Here is a 14,365-nt window from a genome sequence, read left to right as displayed (position 1 = left end):
GGTGGAAAGGGGAACCAGTTACTCAAGAAGTTAAATAAAGAGCTACCATATGACAGAAATTCCACTCCTAGGAATAGACTCAAAATAGTTTAAACTCGATGTTGAAACAAAATGAATGAATGAATGCTCACAGCAGCACTATTCACAGGAGCCAGAAGATAGAAGAAACGCTCTGAATATAGATTAAAAGGTTGATTTATAGGTACAGAAAAGGTGATACACACACACACAGAGATATGAATACTATTCAGCCATAAAATGGTAGCATATGTTGTTATGGGGATGAAGCTGAAAATACTGTGCTAAGTGAAAAAAGCCAGCAACCATAGACTACGTAGGATATGATTCCATTTATATGAAATGTCCAGAAAAGCAAATCAACAAAGAAAGAAAGCAGATTGGGGGTTGGAAGGAAGGGGAATGAGGAGTGGCTGCCTAATGGATGTGGGGGCAATTGGGTGTGCAAGCGATGAACATGTTCTGGAACTAGACGTAATATTTGCACAATAAAAATATGTTACCACAATAAAAAACGGGGAGCCAGAGAAAATCTTTCTGAAATCATTGCATTAACATGTACACAACACAAAATTTACCTGCTCCACCATTTGTAAGCATACAATTCAGTGGTGTTAACCACATTCACATTGTTTTGCAACCATCACCACCAACCATCTCCAGAACTCTTTTCATCTTGCAAAACTGAAACTCTCAACCCATTAAACAAGAACTCTCCATTTCCCTGGCTCCAGGCCCAGGCAAGCACCACTCTGCTTTCTGTCTCTATGAATCTGACGACTCTAAGTACCTCCTATCAGTGGGATCCTCCTTTCACTGAGCATAATGTCCTCAAGGTTCATCCATGTTGTAGCATGAAATCCTTTCCTTTTAAAGCTGAGTAACATCCCACTGTATGTGTGTACCACACTTTGTTTGCCTGTTCATGTGGTGGGGACCTTTGGGTTGCTTCCACCTTTGAGGCTATTGTGAATACTGGTAAGAAAGGGAGGCCTTCTGAATGCGCTCATGTCAAAACACTGCACCCCATTGGTTTGGGGATGGCATCCTGTTCTCTGTGGAAACCTGTACCCCTCCTCACTGGTCCCCGGGCGCCTGCCTTTGCTCTTCTCCACTATCTATTCTCACACGCAGCCAGGGGCCTGGTCAGGAGAGCCAGAGCACACCCCTCGTTCACTCAGCTCACCAACGCTCCAGTCACACTCAAAGCAAAAGTCCTTATGATTAGCCAAGGGCTCAGGATCTGGCCTCTGGCATTTTGCTGGCTCCTCACTGAGCACCCCACGCTGGTCACACCGATGCTGCCGGAGCATCCTAGGGCCACACGCCAGGGCCTTGGAACTTGCATTCTCCATGGCCAGCAGTGCATGTCCCCAAGACAGCCATGAGCTCCTTCCATCCTTTCCTGAGGTGTCTGTGCAAGGATCACACACACACACACACACACACACACATCACTGCCCCCGCCCTGATGTTTCTGCTTAACATCTACCCCCATGGACACCATGTGATTCACTATTCATTTTATTTATCATCTGACCCCTCGCCCCTTAAGTGTCAGCTCCTTGGGTCAGGGACTTCGCTCTGCTCTTTCCCAGCACTACAAGGAAGCACAGCATGCAGCAGGTGCTCAGTGAAGATTTCTTGGGCACGTGCATGAACCTGTTCTCCTGGACAGCACTTACTTTTCAGAGAAGACCAGGCATTTCTGAGCATGAAGTTTCCCTTTCACATGCAGCTCCCAGTCCTAGACCAGAAAAAAAGAAAAATGACAGAAGCGGAACTGAGTCCACAGGCCAGGCAGGATCTCAGCGCACCAGGAGGCTGAACCAACCCTGCTGATGCACCTCTTCCCCGCCTCCTCTCCCTCCCGGACTCCTGACCAGCTCCTGCTCTCCATCCCACCTGCACAGCCCAGGCCGATCCTCAACAGAAGCCTGGATTCAGAAACCTGATTCCTTCTCCCCCACTCAGTGGACCTCAGTCCCACCGCACCTCCAGCCCATGTCCACATCCAGCTGAGAGAATCCAGCAGGTGCAATCACAGTGAGTTGCAAAGCCTTAGGAAAGGCTTAGGAGAGACAAAGCTCTCCATCACCTCTCCTGTCAGCCAGTCTCCTCCAGAGACTAGAGGTGAGAGGCTGTATCCCACCTGAGAGACAAGATGCACCCAATCAGAGGGGGCCCGGGAAGAGGGGAATGACAGGGCAGTGTGACTCCCACCAAGGAGGGATCATAATGAAATGCAGATGGGAGGAGAGACAGAAGGCAGTAGAGCTTAAGAGGCACGTGCCCTGGGAGGGCCAGACCCATATTCAAATCTCTACTCTGCTGCTTTCTAGCTACGGGGCCCCCGGGCTCGGGACAAGTCATTTCATCTCTCCGAGCCTCAGTTTTCACTTCTGTAAAGTGAGAGTAGTACACGGGGAAGGTTTAATATATGTTAGCTGTTACTATTGCTTTGAAATATTTCACTGCATCATCAGTACATTTTGGGGAGAAATTATTGTACATTAGAATGGAACTTTGTTTGCTGGAGCTGAAGCATTTTACAATCACTGGGCAGTGTCAGGAGGCTCCATTTCGCAGATGGGGACGCTGAGGCCTTCTTGATAATTTATCTAAGTCACACCTGAGAATGTCTTTTGCCCCCGATCCAAAATTCTGCTCACTTGTCCCCCCTTTCAAACTCACTACAATATATTGTCTCCAACACAATATATGTAACTCCTACGTGTGCCACAGAGGAAAAGCCTTCTTGAAGGAGGTGGGAGGGTCTAGGCCCCAAGTCCTTTCTCTGTAATCCAGGTGGGGTCACTTGATTCTCTTCCCATTCCCCCTCCCCCCACCCCCAGCTCCAGCTTTCTCAGCTAAGACGTGGGTTAAGAATGTCTTCCTTGCACCCTAGCCGGTTTGGCTCAGTAGATAGAGCGTCAGCCTACAGACTCAAGGGTCCCAGGTTTGACTCTGATCAAGGGCATGTGCCTTGGTTGTGGGCACATCTCCAGTGGGGGGTGTGCAGGAGGCAGCTGATTGGCGTTTCTCTCTCATCGATGTTTCTGACTCTCCCTCTCTCTTCCTCTCTGTAAAAAAATCAATAATATATATATATATATATATATATATATATATATATATATATATATTTTTTTTTTTTTTTTTTTTTTTTTTTTTTTTTAAGAATTTCTTACTTGCCTTAAAGTAAGGGACTGGCCCTTGTACATTTCTGGAATTCCTTTTGGTTCTAATGCCTGTGATTGCCATCAAGGGTACAGATGGCAACATTTTGTTCCCCAGCCCCCGAAGGTGCCAGTTCCTTGGCCATAAACAGTGAGAGTTGGGTGGTGATGAGGAGCCCGCCCGGGCTGCATGGGTGGCTCCTACGCCCGTCTTAGATGACTCACCTTTAAGTCAAAGACCTTCTTGTCGCAGATGCTACAGACGTGCGGCAGGTGGAGGGGGGCCACCCCGTGGAAGTCGTTCAGCTCGTGGGCCTGCAGGGGCCGCACGGAGAGCACTGCCGGCTCCTCCTTGGCCCGCCGCCGTGTGCCGCTGAACCCCGGCTTGCTGTTGTTGAGCCGACCCCCGAAGGAAGGAGGGGTCCTGTCCGGGGTGGGCTCCTCTGGGTCATACAGCTCGTAGGACTGGCTGGGGGCTGGAGGCCACAGGCTGGCGCCTGCCGCGAGGTCGGACTTGCTCTGGCCAGAGAACCCGAGGGGGCTCTCCCACTGGCTGTTGGCACCCGGCAGCAGTGGGCCCACCTCCCCTTTCAGGCCCCCCGTGGGCTCAGCCCCAAACCCCCCCGCCACGTGCGACCCTTGAGAGTTGGCTCCGTAGAAGTCTTTGGGGAAGGCGGCCTGGCCATCTTGCCCCGCTTGGCTGTACTGTCCTTCGTAGGTCGCGCTGCCCGAGGTGGAGGCCGAGGCCGGCAGGAAGATGGGCTGGCCATCCGTCTCAGAGCCGTAGGCCTGGCCCGAGGTGGCTTTGCCATACTCATAGAATCCAGCGGCGACAGCGGGGCCTGCCCCTGTCTTGCCAATGCCCAGGAGGACCGCCGGCTGGGCAGGGGTCTGAGGCATGACGCCACCAAAGGGATGCATCACCATGGAGTTGGGGGGCTGGCTGGGAAGGCTCACCGAGGGCCCCGGGCCTCGTGTCTGGCCCGGAGGTGAGAAGGCAATTGTGTTAGAGGGAAACCGGGCACTGGGCACGCTCGCGGCATGTTGGGGCACCCCGGTGTGGCCGTGTGGGGCACCGATCACGGATGGGTGCCTCAGCTGGTTGAAGAGCGGCTGGGACATGGCCACCTTGGAGAGGACCTGGTTCAGGACGGTGGCGGCCGCGGTGTTGTTGGTGACGGCTGTCTGTGCCAACTTCAGCCGGTGGAGGGTGAGCTGGGCTTGCAGTTGAGCCAGCTGGAGACTGGCAGGCGAAGGAAGCAGGGGGGTCGGGTTGCTGACCGAGAACGGGTTCTTGTCCAGGAGTTTGGCAGCACTGCGGGAAGACAGGGGGCGAGAGGCACAGCTGCTTTCCCCGAGGAGGCCAGGAGGCTCTCTCGGTGCATAATTGGGGTCCCCCCATGTAAGCAAGACCACCCCCTCCTCACAGGGTCCCCCATAGAAGGGAGTCTGCAAAACCCTGTGCTCACACATACACATCAATAAAAAGTAGACCTCCACCAGAAAAGTTAGATGAGAGAATGTCCCATCTCACCGATAATCGAAGAGAAATATTAGCAACGAATACTTAACTAGCAAAGTGGCACATTTTAAAACACACACACAATAGCATTCAGTACTGGTGTGAGATCAAGTGGAATGGACACGTGTCCACGACTGTCTTAAAGCCACACAACTCTGGTGAAAGGTAGCCACGTAATATGCACTCCTGAGAGTATGCACATGCTTTGACCCAATAATTCAATTCTATGAATCTCTCTGAAGAAAGTAGGCTAAAAATCAGACACAACTTGACACCCAAAGATGGTTAGTAGTACTTCATGATTTAAGTGTCCATAGTTGAAAATTATAAATAATCCTAGAACAGGGAGGGGAGTTTTAAACTGAGTAAACTGTATTAGCTACAGAAGGAAATGTTCAGTAGACGTTTACTACTGGTGTTTAAGCTTCTGCTTCACTATGTAATATTTAAGACATTAAAAAAGTGTACTTGGCACCAAGCTTAAGACAGAAGACATCCCAACACACAAAATGTTCCTTAGGTTTCCACTCTCCCCATCCACCCTGAACCCCAATAGTAGAACTATTTGAATTTGGTATGGTCATTATTTACGGCCCCCCCAAAAAAAAAAATTAGTGACCTGAGAAAATCCTTGTACTCTAATGTTAACTGAGAAAAGCAGGCTTCAAACGTGCAGACAGAATGAGAGGTGCGTGCTTTCACCAAACACATTTTCATCCTTGTCCTTATCTCACATCCAAATGCAGCAAGAATCATGCTCCCTTCAGCCAGTGCTCAAGCCCAACCACACAAAGAATAACCAAGCATTTACAAAGAAGAATGAATTTGAGGTGGTAGGCAGTGGTGGGCTCGCACAGACTCTTACTACAGGGGAGTTCTTTCTGAACCTGTGCCTTCCACGTGACCTCTGCTGTGGTTACTGTGCTTTCTGGACCAAAACCCAGGATGCATAAGGAAACAGCCTTTCCCAGAAAGTTTGGAATATGTGGTTACCATAGTGAGGGCTCTTTTGTGATACCATATTTCTTATGTCTTTTCTTTTCTTTTCGTTTTTTAATATATTTTTATTGATTTTTTACAGAAAAGAAGAGAGAGGGATAGAGGGAAACATCGATGAGAGAGAGTCATCGATCAGCTGCCTCTTGCACACCCCCTACTGGGGATATGCCCGCAACCAAGGTACATGCCTTTGACCAGAACCGAACCCAGAACCTTTGAGTCCACAGGCTGACACTCTATCCACTGAGCCAAATCGGTTTCGGCATATTTCTTGTGTCTTAAACAGCCCCCCCCCCTCTTTTTTTATTTCAGAGAGAGAAAAAGGAGAGGGAGAGAGAAATATTGATGAAAGAAAAACATTGACCAGGCACCTCCTTCGTGCCCCCTACTGGGGAACAACCTGGACATGTGCTCTGAACCGGGTTCAAACCAACCAGCAACCTTTAGGTATACGGGACAAAGCTCAACCAACAAAGTCACACCAGCCAGAGCTAAATACCTCTTTTGGGGTGTGGGTGTAATAGGGGAATATGTTTGGGGTGTTGATGAACTGGGATTCCCAGGACATTTGAGAGGGAAGAATGGGACAGTGCATTTGAAGCTGGGGTTAACAAGGACAACCCAAGCTGTATATTCAGCATGCTGACATAAATAAGTGTGGCACAGAAGCCACAAGGCTGCAACAGGGTTTCCACTGCCACAGGTTCTGTACAGTAAAAGTCTAACCATAATGAAACAAAGGAGAGAAGCTAGGGGTGCACGTGGTCCAGAAATAACGGGGAGACATGGAAAGTGTGTGGCATGTTACATCTCTCCCATTTTGGTGACACTTTGAAGAAAGCAAGCTTCTGCTTGGGTTGGTCTAAGAAAATGATGAGGGGTGCATGTGTGTGTGTGTGTGTGTGTGTGTGTGTGTGTATAGGTCATGGGGAAGAAGGTAAGCAGGAGAGAGTCTCACATTGATTGCAACGCCACAGCTTACCCAGATTGCGTTATCTCGTTTGAGATATGTCAATCATGCAGGGAAAGAACCTAATGCTCAGAGAGATTAGGTGGCCTTGCTTGCGAGGACTTACAGTGAGCACCTGCAGATGTGGGGTTCCACTGCCAGCCAGGCTTTGGAAAGAAGAGCAAGGGCGCTGGTGGTTGGCTGTGCAGCCTCTCAGCCGTCTGAGTGTGTCTCATGGGCTGCCTCGCTGTTTTGTTTGAACTGAGCTCTCAGAAGATCAGGCACACCCGTGTTCAAATGCATGTAAAAAACACATGTGGAAGCCAGATAAAAATGACCCTGAGCTACTATTTCCCCTCCTGTGCGAAATCAAGTCATGAAGGAGATCCCACCTTCACTTAACCAGCAGCCCTGCTGTGCTCCAAGGGCAGGAGAGCTGGCTGCATTTTAAGGTTGTGGAGGACTGGGGGTTCCTGGGAAAGGTGGTCACAGACCTTTGCTCCTCTCAGGGGTGTTGGTCTCAACAGGGCCTTGGCGGCTCCACGGGGCCCGGGCACATGCTGGAGGTGGGGAGGCAAGAATATGAAAGGGAGAGGAGGATAGTCAAGAGTCTGATGATAGATTTCTGCACTAAGTGGCTGAGCTTTAGAAAAGCAATTACCATATTTTTAAGACCATAAGACGCACTTTTTCCCCCCCAGAAGTGGGGGGGAAAAGTCCCTGCGTCTTATGGTCCAAATATAGCCTACACATATACTTTAAAAAAAAAGTTTTTTTACTTGCCCGGCTCTGTGTGGTCTCTGTGTGCTTGCCCGGCTCTAAAATGGTTCTAAATGCTGCTGTTTACAGGGTTGATTACATGTGTTTATGACTGTGATGTTGGGTTTTAATGCACATAAAATATTTTAGGACACTATTTGTTTCAGAATCTTTTTTTCTTCATTTCCCTTCTCTAAAAACTGGTGCGTCTTATGGTCCGGAGCGTCTTATGGTCCGAAAAATACAGTAAGCTTAACGCAAAACCCTGCCCACAGGGAGCCAGCCCTTCCTACCAGGTTTGTCCTCAACAGCAGCCTGCCCTTGCTAACGAGGCGATAATGAGGTGCCAACGTGGTTTCCATGACCAGAGTAAGAAGAGGTTGGCTTTGTTTTTCCAGGAGAAGTCAACTGTATTTTCTAAAACTCTGTCCCGGGCTGGAGAGTCCCCTCTACCCCTAGGAGGACATGTGGGGAATTGCTGCCTTTCTAACCAGGAAAGCCAGCCTCCTGGGTGTCCGCAGGTCCGCCAGGGGAAGCAGGTGCGGCTCCGAGGACAGCCCAGGGTGCAGATCACCCATTCACGTCCAACACGAAATAAGACCATTTCCTTCTCAACTCCTGCTTTGCCTCGCAAATTCCTACTGTCCCCAACTTTACTCAACCTTGAGGAGAAGTGACTTCACATAAGTCATCAGAGCTAGATACCCCTTTTGAAACAAGGACCCGAAGAGAAAGAGGAAGACCAATCATCCTATCTTTTAAAAGTCCTAAAATTCAGGGACTTTTAGCAATCATAGTATTTTTGAACAAAAAGTTGGGGCATCTGATCTGACACCCTCGGGGCTAGAAGCGATGTCACCTTCCTGTTTCCCCACTACTTTGGTTCCTCACTCTTAATGTCACTTAGCACATCCTGCCTTGTGTTAAAAATAACTGCTTGTGTGCCTTTCTCCTTCCACTAGACCTAAGCTCTGCGACGGAAAGGAGCGTGTCTTGGAGATTGTCGATTGCCCGGCATGCTGCCTTGCACTTGGTGGACACTCAGCAACAGCTGTGAACGGAATGAAAAAGGAAGAAAATGGATGGGGCTCATCAGAACCTGGTGGCTGTAAGAGATGTGGACACCTCTTTCGAGAGTGTACATTTCGCCCTAGCGATTGGGCTAAGTGGATAGACTGTCAGCCTGGGGGCTGAGGGATCCCGGGTTCAATTCCGGTCAAGGGCACATGCCTGGCTTGTGGGCTTGATCCCCAGTGAGGGGTGTGCAAGAGGCAGCCAATGATTCTGTCTCATCATTGATGTTTCTATCTCTCTCCTCTCCTCTCTGAAATCAATAAAAATATGTTTTGTTTTTTTAAATAATAATAATAGCCGAAACCGGATTGGCTCAGTGTATAGAGCTTTAGCTTGCAGACTGAAGGGTCCCAGGTTCGATTCCGGTCAAGGGCATGTACCTTGGTTGTGGGCACATCCCTAGTAGGGGATGTGCAGGAGGCAGTTGATCTATGTTTCTCCCTCATTGATGTTTCTGACTCTCTATCCATCTCCCTTCCTCTCTGTAAAAAATCAATAAAGTATATATTTTAAAAATAGTAATAATAAATTAAGTGTATCAATTTATCTTCTTTTTAAGTGTACATTGCATGGATAAAAGCCCTCAAAAATAATTCAAAAAATAGAATCTAAAGATACCCAGAAAGAAAAAGGGTTTTGTTGTATACAGCTGAAACAGATAGGGATGGTCTACAATTCCCCATTCCAAAGTAGGAACCCAAATACACTCTTCTCCCTGTCCGTGTCTAGGCTTTGAAACAGATGGATAATCCCTGAGGTAGAATAAATAATTGCCTCCAAAAAATATCCACATCCTAATCCCCAGAACCTGTACAATGTCACCTTCCATGGTAGAGGGGAACTTTGCCGACGTGGTTAAATGAAGGAGCATAAGATGGAGAGACTGTCCTGGTGGGCCTGATGTATTCACAAGAGTCTTTATAAAACGGGGACAGGAGGATCAGAGTCAGAAGGGATGCTACTAGGATGGAAGCAGACAGAGGTCAGAGAGGGAAGGAGATGCTATGCTGGCTTTGACAATGGAGAAAGAGGCCATGAGCTAAGGCCTTTAGAAACTGAAAATGATAAGGAAACAAACAAATTTCCCCTAGAGTCTCCAGAAGAAATCAGCCCCGGTGACACCTTGACTTTGGCTCAGTGAGATGGATTTTGTACTTCTGACCTCCAGTACTGTAAGATGAGAAATTTGTCCATTTGTGGCAATACGTTAGGGAAGCAAATAGGAAGCTCATGCAATCCATCAACAAAATTATACACAGAAGAGGCTTCCATTCGGGACACTGGCTAGATCTTGTTGGCATGAACGTATGTTCCCAGAGGTCCTGATCAAGCACAGGCCATCTCACCAGGTGTCTGAAGACCCTCTGGGAACTCAGCCAAGATCCAGAAAAACCCAGAGGTCCCTTCCTTCTTAAAGTCCACTTTCCTGCCCAGCCAAGCAATGGCAATCCCGGAGAGCTTGGACTTGCAGATCCGGGGGGGCTGACTCATCCAGCCCCTTCATGAACAAAGAGAGAGAGACTTGCCCAAAGCTGGGGAGCAGTACAACCTTAATGAGAACTCACATAATTCAAACCAGCTTTTAGCTCCTGACAAAGAGCCTTCACTAAGCCCCAGAACTATCTATTACATTGCCAATTTATCATTTCCACCCATATGTATCTGTGACCGTCCCCCTCTGTTCAGAGAAGTACCTTCAATGTGCAAAGCACTCGCTGAGCCCTGGGGAGATGCAAAGATTCAGCCCCTCTGAACCCCTGTAAGCTCCAGAGGTGACAGTAGGGATGTCCCGTGTCCGGGGAGCCAGTGGGAGACAAAGTTCCATGCCCCTGATCCATCCTGTCTTCTCCTAAACCTGTGCACAGGCTCGGTTTGCAGTCATATAGTCCCACCTGGGAGGAGGGAGAGCTGCACCGAGAGTTACTTATGCAGAGCTGGAAAAGCCACCACACCTCCACCAGGAGGGCTGGCCCTCCATCATGGCAGGCACAGCCTCTCTGACTCACCCAGGCTTCCACGGGGCTCACTGCCTCCAGGGCTGACGGTTCCTCTCTGACCCACTAAGGATCCACAGTGCATAATTACACTGAAAACGCATGTTGCCTGCTCCCTTACAAGGTCTTCTTGTTTTGTATTGAATTAAAACAGCACTTCTCTCCGTGGTTTTAAACATAAAATATAACCTAAAGGAGAAACGGTTGCCTGTATAATTCAGGGAGATTTAGAACATCCAGATGAAAACTGTTTCTAATGGTTTAATCCTGCAGTGCCAAAAGGATGTGCGCCATATTGTCTCTCCCGGGAGAGTGCGGCAGCTGTCTCCGCATGGCGAGCTCAGTATTCACCCCAGCGCTCTTCCACATTTTATTCCGAGTCCCAAGCAGGAGGCAGTGACGGGTTTGAATTGGGGCACGGGGAGGGAGGCCGTGTCCCGCCTCCATGTGAGCCGGGGGGCTGGAAAGTCAGCCAGCGTTTTATGATGGGATCCATCCTATTCTGAAAGGAAGGCAGCGCCCCGAGATGCAGGCAGGGTCTGGGGCCTCTGCTCTGCGCAGACTCCGGCGGGCGTTCATGAATGTGTCCATTCGGCCCATGTAAACCGAGCATCTATAATGTGCCGGGTGACGTTGCTAAATGGTGGGGACCCAGAGATGGAGAGATACCTTCCCAAGAGGAGATAGGCCCACAGAGAGAGTGATGAATAGTCCTTCGGAGGAAAGCACAAAACAGCAAGGCCCAGGAGGAAGTGGTGCAAGCTTTAGACTGTTCAGAGAAATGTAACAAACAGAACAAAAGGAACGAAGACTTGCAAACGTCCTGGGTGTAGTAATCCATCTGCAGATGCAAAGATGACCCGGCTTTTAGTGAAAGGCAGCAGGAGGGTGAACTGTGGTCCGAGACCTGGGCTCCCACCTGCCAGTTACTGGTTATGTGATGGGAGGAAGTTGCTTAATTTTCTCATCTGTAAAACGGGAATAGTGATCTCCATCCCATGTCACAGAGCCCCCTGGCCACCGACTGGCTCAGCAATGGACACTCCCTGAAATTCTGTTGGTGCTATCAGGAGAGAGGCACCCTTCTGTCGTGCCTGGGTTGCTATGCCGGTTGAATTTGAGCCCCCACATAAGGAGAGCCTGCTTGAAAGTCAAGCCAACCCAAGATCCCAGCCTGGAGCTGGGCAGGCAGCTCCTGGAGCCTCAGTGGGACACCTTGAGCCACTTGTCTTGGACCTGCTTGGGCTAGTACACAAACCAAGGCATTTCCTTTATTTGCTTAATAAAAATGATCATGTAAAAAGAAAGCCAACCTCCTAGAACCATCTGCATTTAATTCAGATGTTTCCCCTCCACGGCCCCATGATGATTCAAGAGTAGTCTGTCATCCCCAGCTTCTTCTGTGGAGGGGACCACTGTGAGGACCTAAGGGATCACCGCAGGGGGAACTGGGGCAATCTCTTTGGTGAGTGTCCACTGACCAGCAAGACCAGCTTCCTGGAGGATGGGGAACAGAACGCTCCTCCACCCTGGGTGGAGTCATAGCCCCACATGGTGGTTACAAGACCAGGGTATGCATGGGGTGTGGGCTATCAACAATATTCTTTTTAATCCTCACTCAAGGAGTGAGGATATTTTCCCCATTTATTGTTTCAGCATGCAAGAGAGAAACATTGATGTGAGAGGGACACATCGATTGGTTGTCTCCTATATGCGCACCAACCAGAGGCAGGGATCAAACCTGCAATCCAGGAATCGAACATATGACTCTCCAGTGCACAGGCCAACACTGACCACTTAGCAACATTGGCCAGGGCATATGCAACAACATTTTGCACGTTCAGAGATCGAGTCCTGGCCACACAGGTGTTCTTGTGAGCTGGGGACATAACACCTTGGCCTTCTCAAGGGGGCAGTTTCTAATCTACTGACACACCTTGCAGATGGGGGTGGGAGAGTGGGGGTGGAAAGGAGCTCAGATTTCAGAGTTAGCATCCACTTGGGTGTGAATTCCAGTTCACCACTTGTAAGCTGGGTACTATGGGCAAGTACTTGCCCTCTCTGAGTCTTGGGGTCCTTGTCGCTAAAGCCAAGATGGCTATACCTAAGGTATAGGCTTGTTCCAAGTTAAATGACAGGGTGCACATAAATTGTTCCGCACCGTTCCAAGCACACCGTAAGCATTCACTAAACAAATGCAGCAACAACCGCTACTACTAGTCCTCTCACCCTTATCGTTACCACCAGCACTATTATCAATACCACCATCATCGGCATCACTGTCATCATCAGAGTAGATGGTGGGTGACAGAGGGAGATGGCAGAAAACAGGAGGAGATGTGAATATGGAGAGAAGGCAAGTAAAAAACACAGATGGGCATCTGTTGAGAGAGGAGGGAGCAGGCTGGGGACTGGAATTGGAAGGAAGAGAATTATGAGTTGTTTGGTGAACGGGATACGTAGTCAACAGGAGACTGAAAGGGCTGTGGAATAATGAAGACACAGCTGAAATTCCATGGTGTGAATGTCCCCTGTGATGATCAGCCAGCCAGAAGCAAAAGCCAAGAACCGCGGCCCAGTGTGGTTCAAGGTCTGGCTGGGCACAGGATCTTCCAAGATAACCAATCAGGAATTTAAATTCACTTCCAGTTCAACTCAGGACCCTGTCCAGGCCAAGCAATGGACATGCCATTTTTATTATGTGTTAGAACATAAAATATAATCCAGGTGAGAGGGCTCAGAACCTGGCCAGAGAGTGTTTTCCAGGTCTGGCCACACCTTCATAACATGGCCAAATCAAATGAAGTGCAATCGAGGTCAAGTTTTTGCTGAGTCCTGCCCTGCTGTTGCCTCCTGGAAGCTGAACTTCACATCCTAAGTTCTCAACTCTATTGTAACCCTCTTAGACCTGAGGTCAGGACGAGATCCACAGGGAACAATCCCTAAATGCCAGGGTACAAAGAGGACAATGATGAGGCTACAGTACTATTGGGGCTAAAGTTTAAACTCTAACTAATTATCACAAATGTGAGATCAAGAAGAGGCCTTAGAGACCATTTAGTTTAACCCACTCCGTTTACAGAGGAGAAAAAAAAGAAAAAAAGAGAAGCCCAGTGAAGTAGACATACTATGTGAGTCAAACCAAGTCACATCTCTAGACAGAAGGAGGCGGGCCTGGAACCAACTCTCCTCCTTCCTGGGGCTAATGGAGCTACCTACTATGGTGGGCCACCCCCCATCACTGTTCACGAGCAAATTTTCTCCTTTTCAGGGAGCAGAGTGAAATTACACACTTTCTGGTTAGTGCAGTCTTCTTGGTAACAATGGGACTATGGATTATCACTAGCTAGGCCCCTGTGACTAATTGAGATTACTGGGTCAATGCTGGTGTTATCTCACATTTGGGCTTCAGCTGTGATATTACCATATGATGATTCATATCACCATGACACCTCTTGCAGTGATTCATAACAGCATGGTAATCCTATCACCTCTCTTTTGTTTCATGTTTTTCAGTTGGAGTGTTAATAAGTGTTTTAGCTCTCTGATCACCAGGACAGCCATATGGGTACCTACTTCAGATACAACCATTTCTAGTTCAGATACAACCATTTCTAGTTCTAGTCTTTAAGAAGACTGACCAAGAAAGGTCAGATGAACCACCCGAGGGCATCCAGTGAATAAAGGGTTTGAACGAGGCTCTTTTGACTGTAAGACCAATGTTCTGTCCTCTGTTATGGGTTCAGTAAAGGAGCTTCTAAAGCCACAATCCTGGCCCTACTTCCTTGGGAGTAATTTTTTTTTTTTTTTTTTTTTTTTGGTGGGGGGTACGGGGGTGGGGAGGGTGTTTGTTCAAAGGTACTAAATTATA

At 48.7% G+C, this 14,365-nt stretch overlaps 1 protein-coding gene across 1 annotated transcript in view; it reads right to left on the bottom strand.

The window, feature by feature from the left end:
- The window catches only part of RBM20 (RNA binding motif protein 20), a 76,503-nt gene that overhangs the window by 45,687 nt on the left and 16,451 nt on the right, over window positions 1–14,365 (bottom strand). The window contains exons 3-4 of the mRNA XM_045582216.1: window positions 3,423–4,512; window positions 1,704–1,765 (exon numbers count right to left, since the gene is read on the bottom strand). Coding sequence (XP_045438172.1) covers window positions 1,704–1,765; window positions 3,423–4,512 — 1,152 coding nt within the window. The remainder of the gene's footprint in view (window positions 1–1,703; window positions 1,766–3,422; window positions 4,513–14,365) is intronic.

This window comes from Pipistrellus kuhlii, unplaced genomic scaffold, assembly GCF_014108245.1.
Source record: "Pipistrellus kuhlii isolate mPipKuh1 unplaced genomic scaffold, mPipKuh1.p scaffold_m20_p_15, whole genome shotgun sequence".
In the NCBI taxonomy this organism is placed as follows: Eukaryota; Metazoa; Chordata; class Mammalia; order Chiroptera; family Vespertilionidae; genus Pipistrellus; species Pipistrellus kuhlii.
This window is presented reverse-complemented; position numbering and strand designations above follow the sequence as displayed.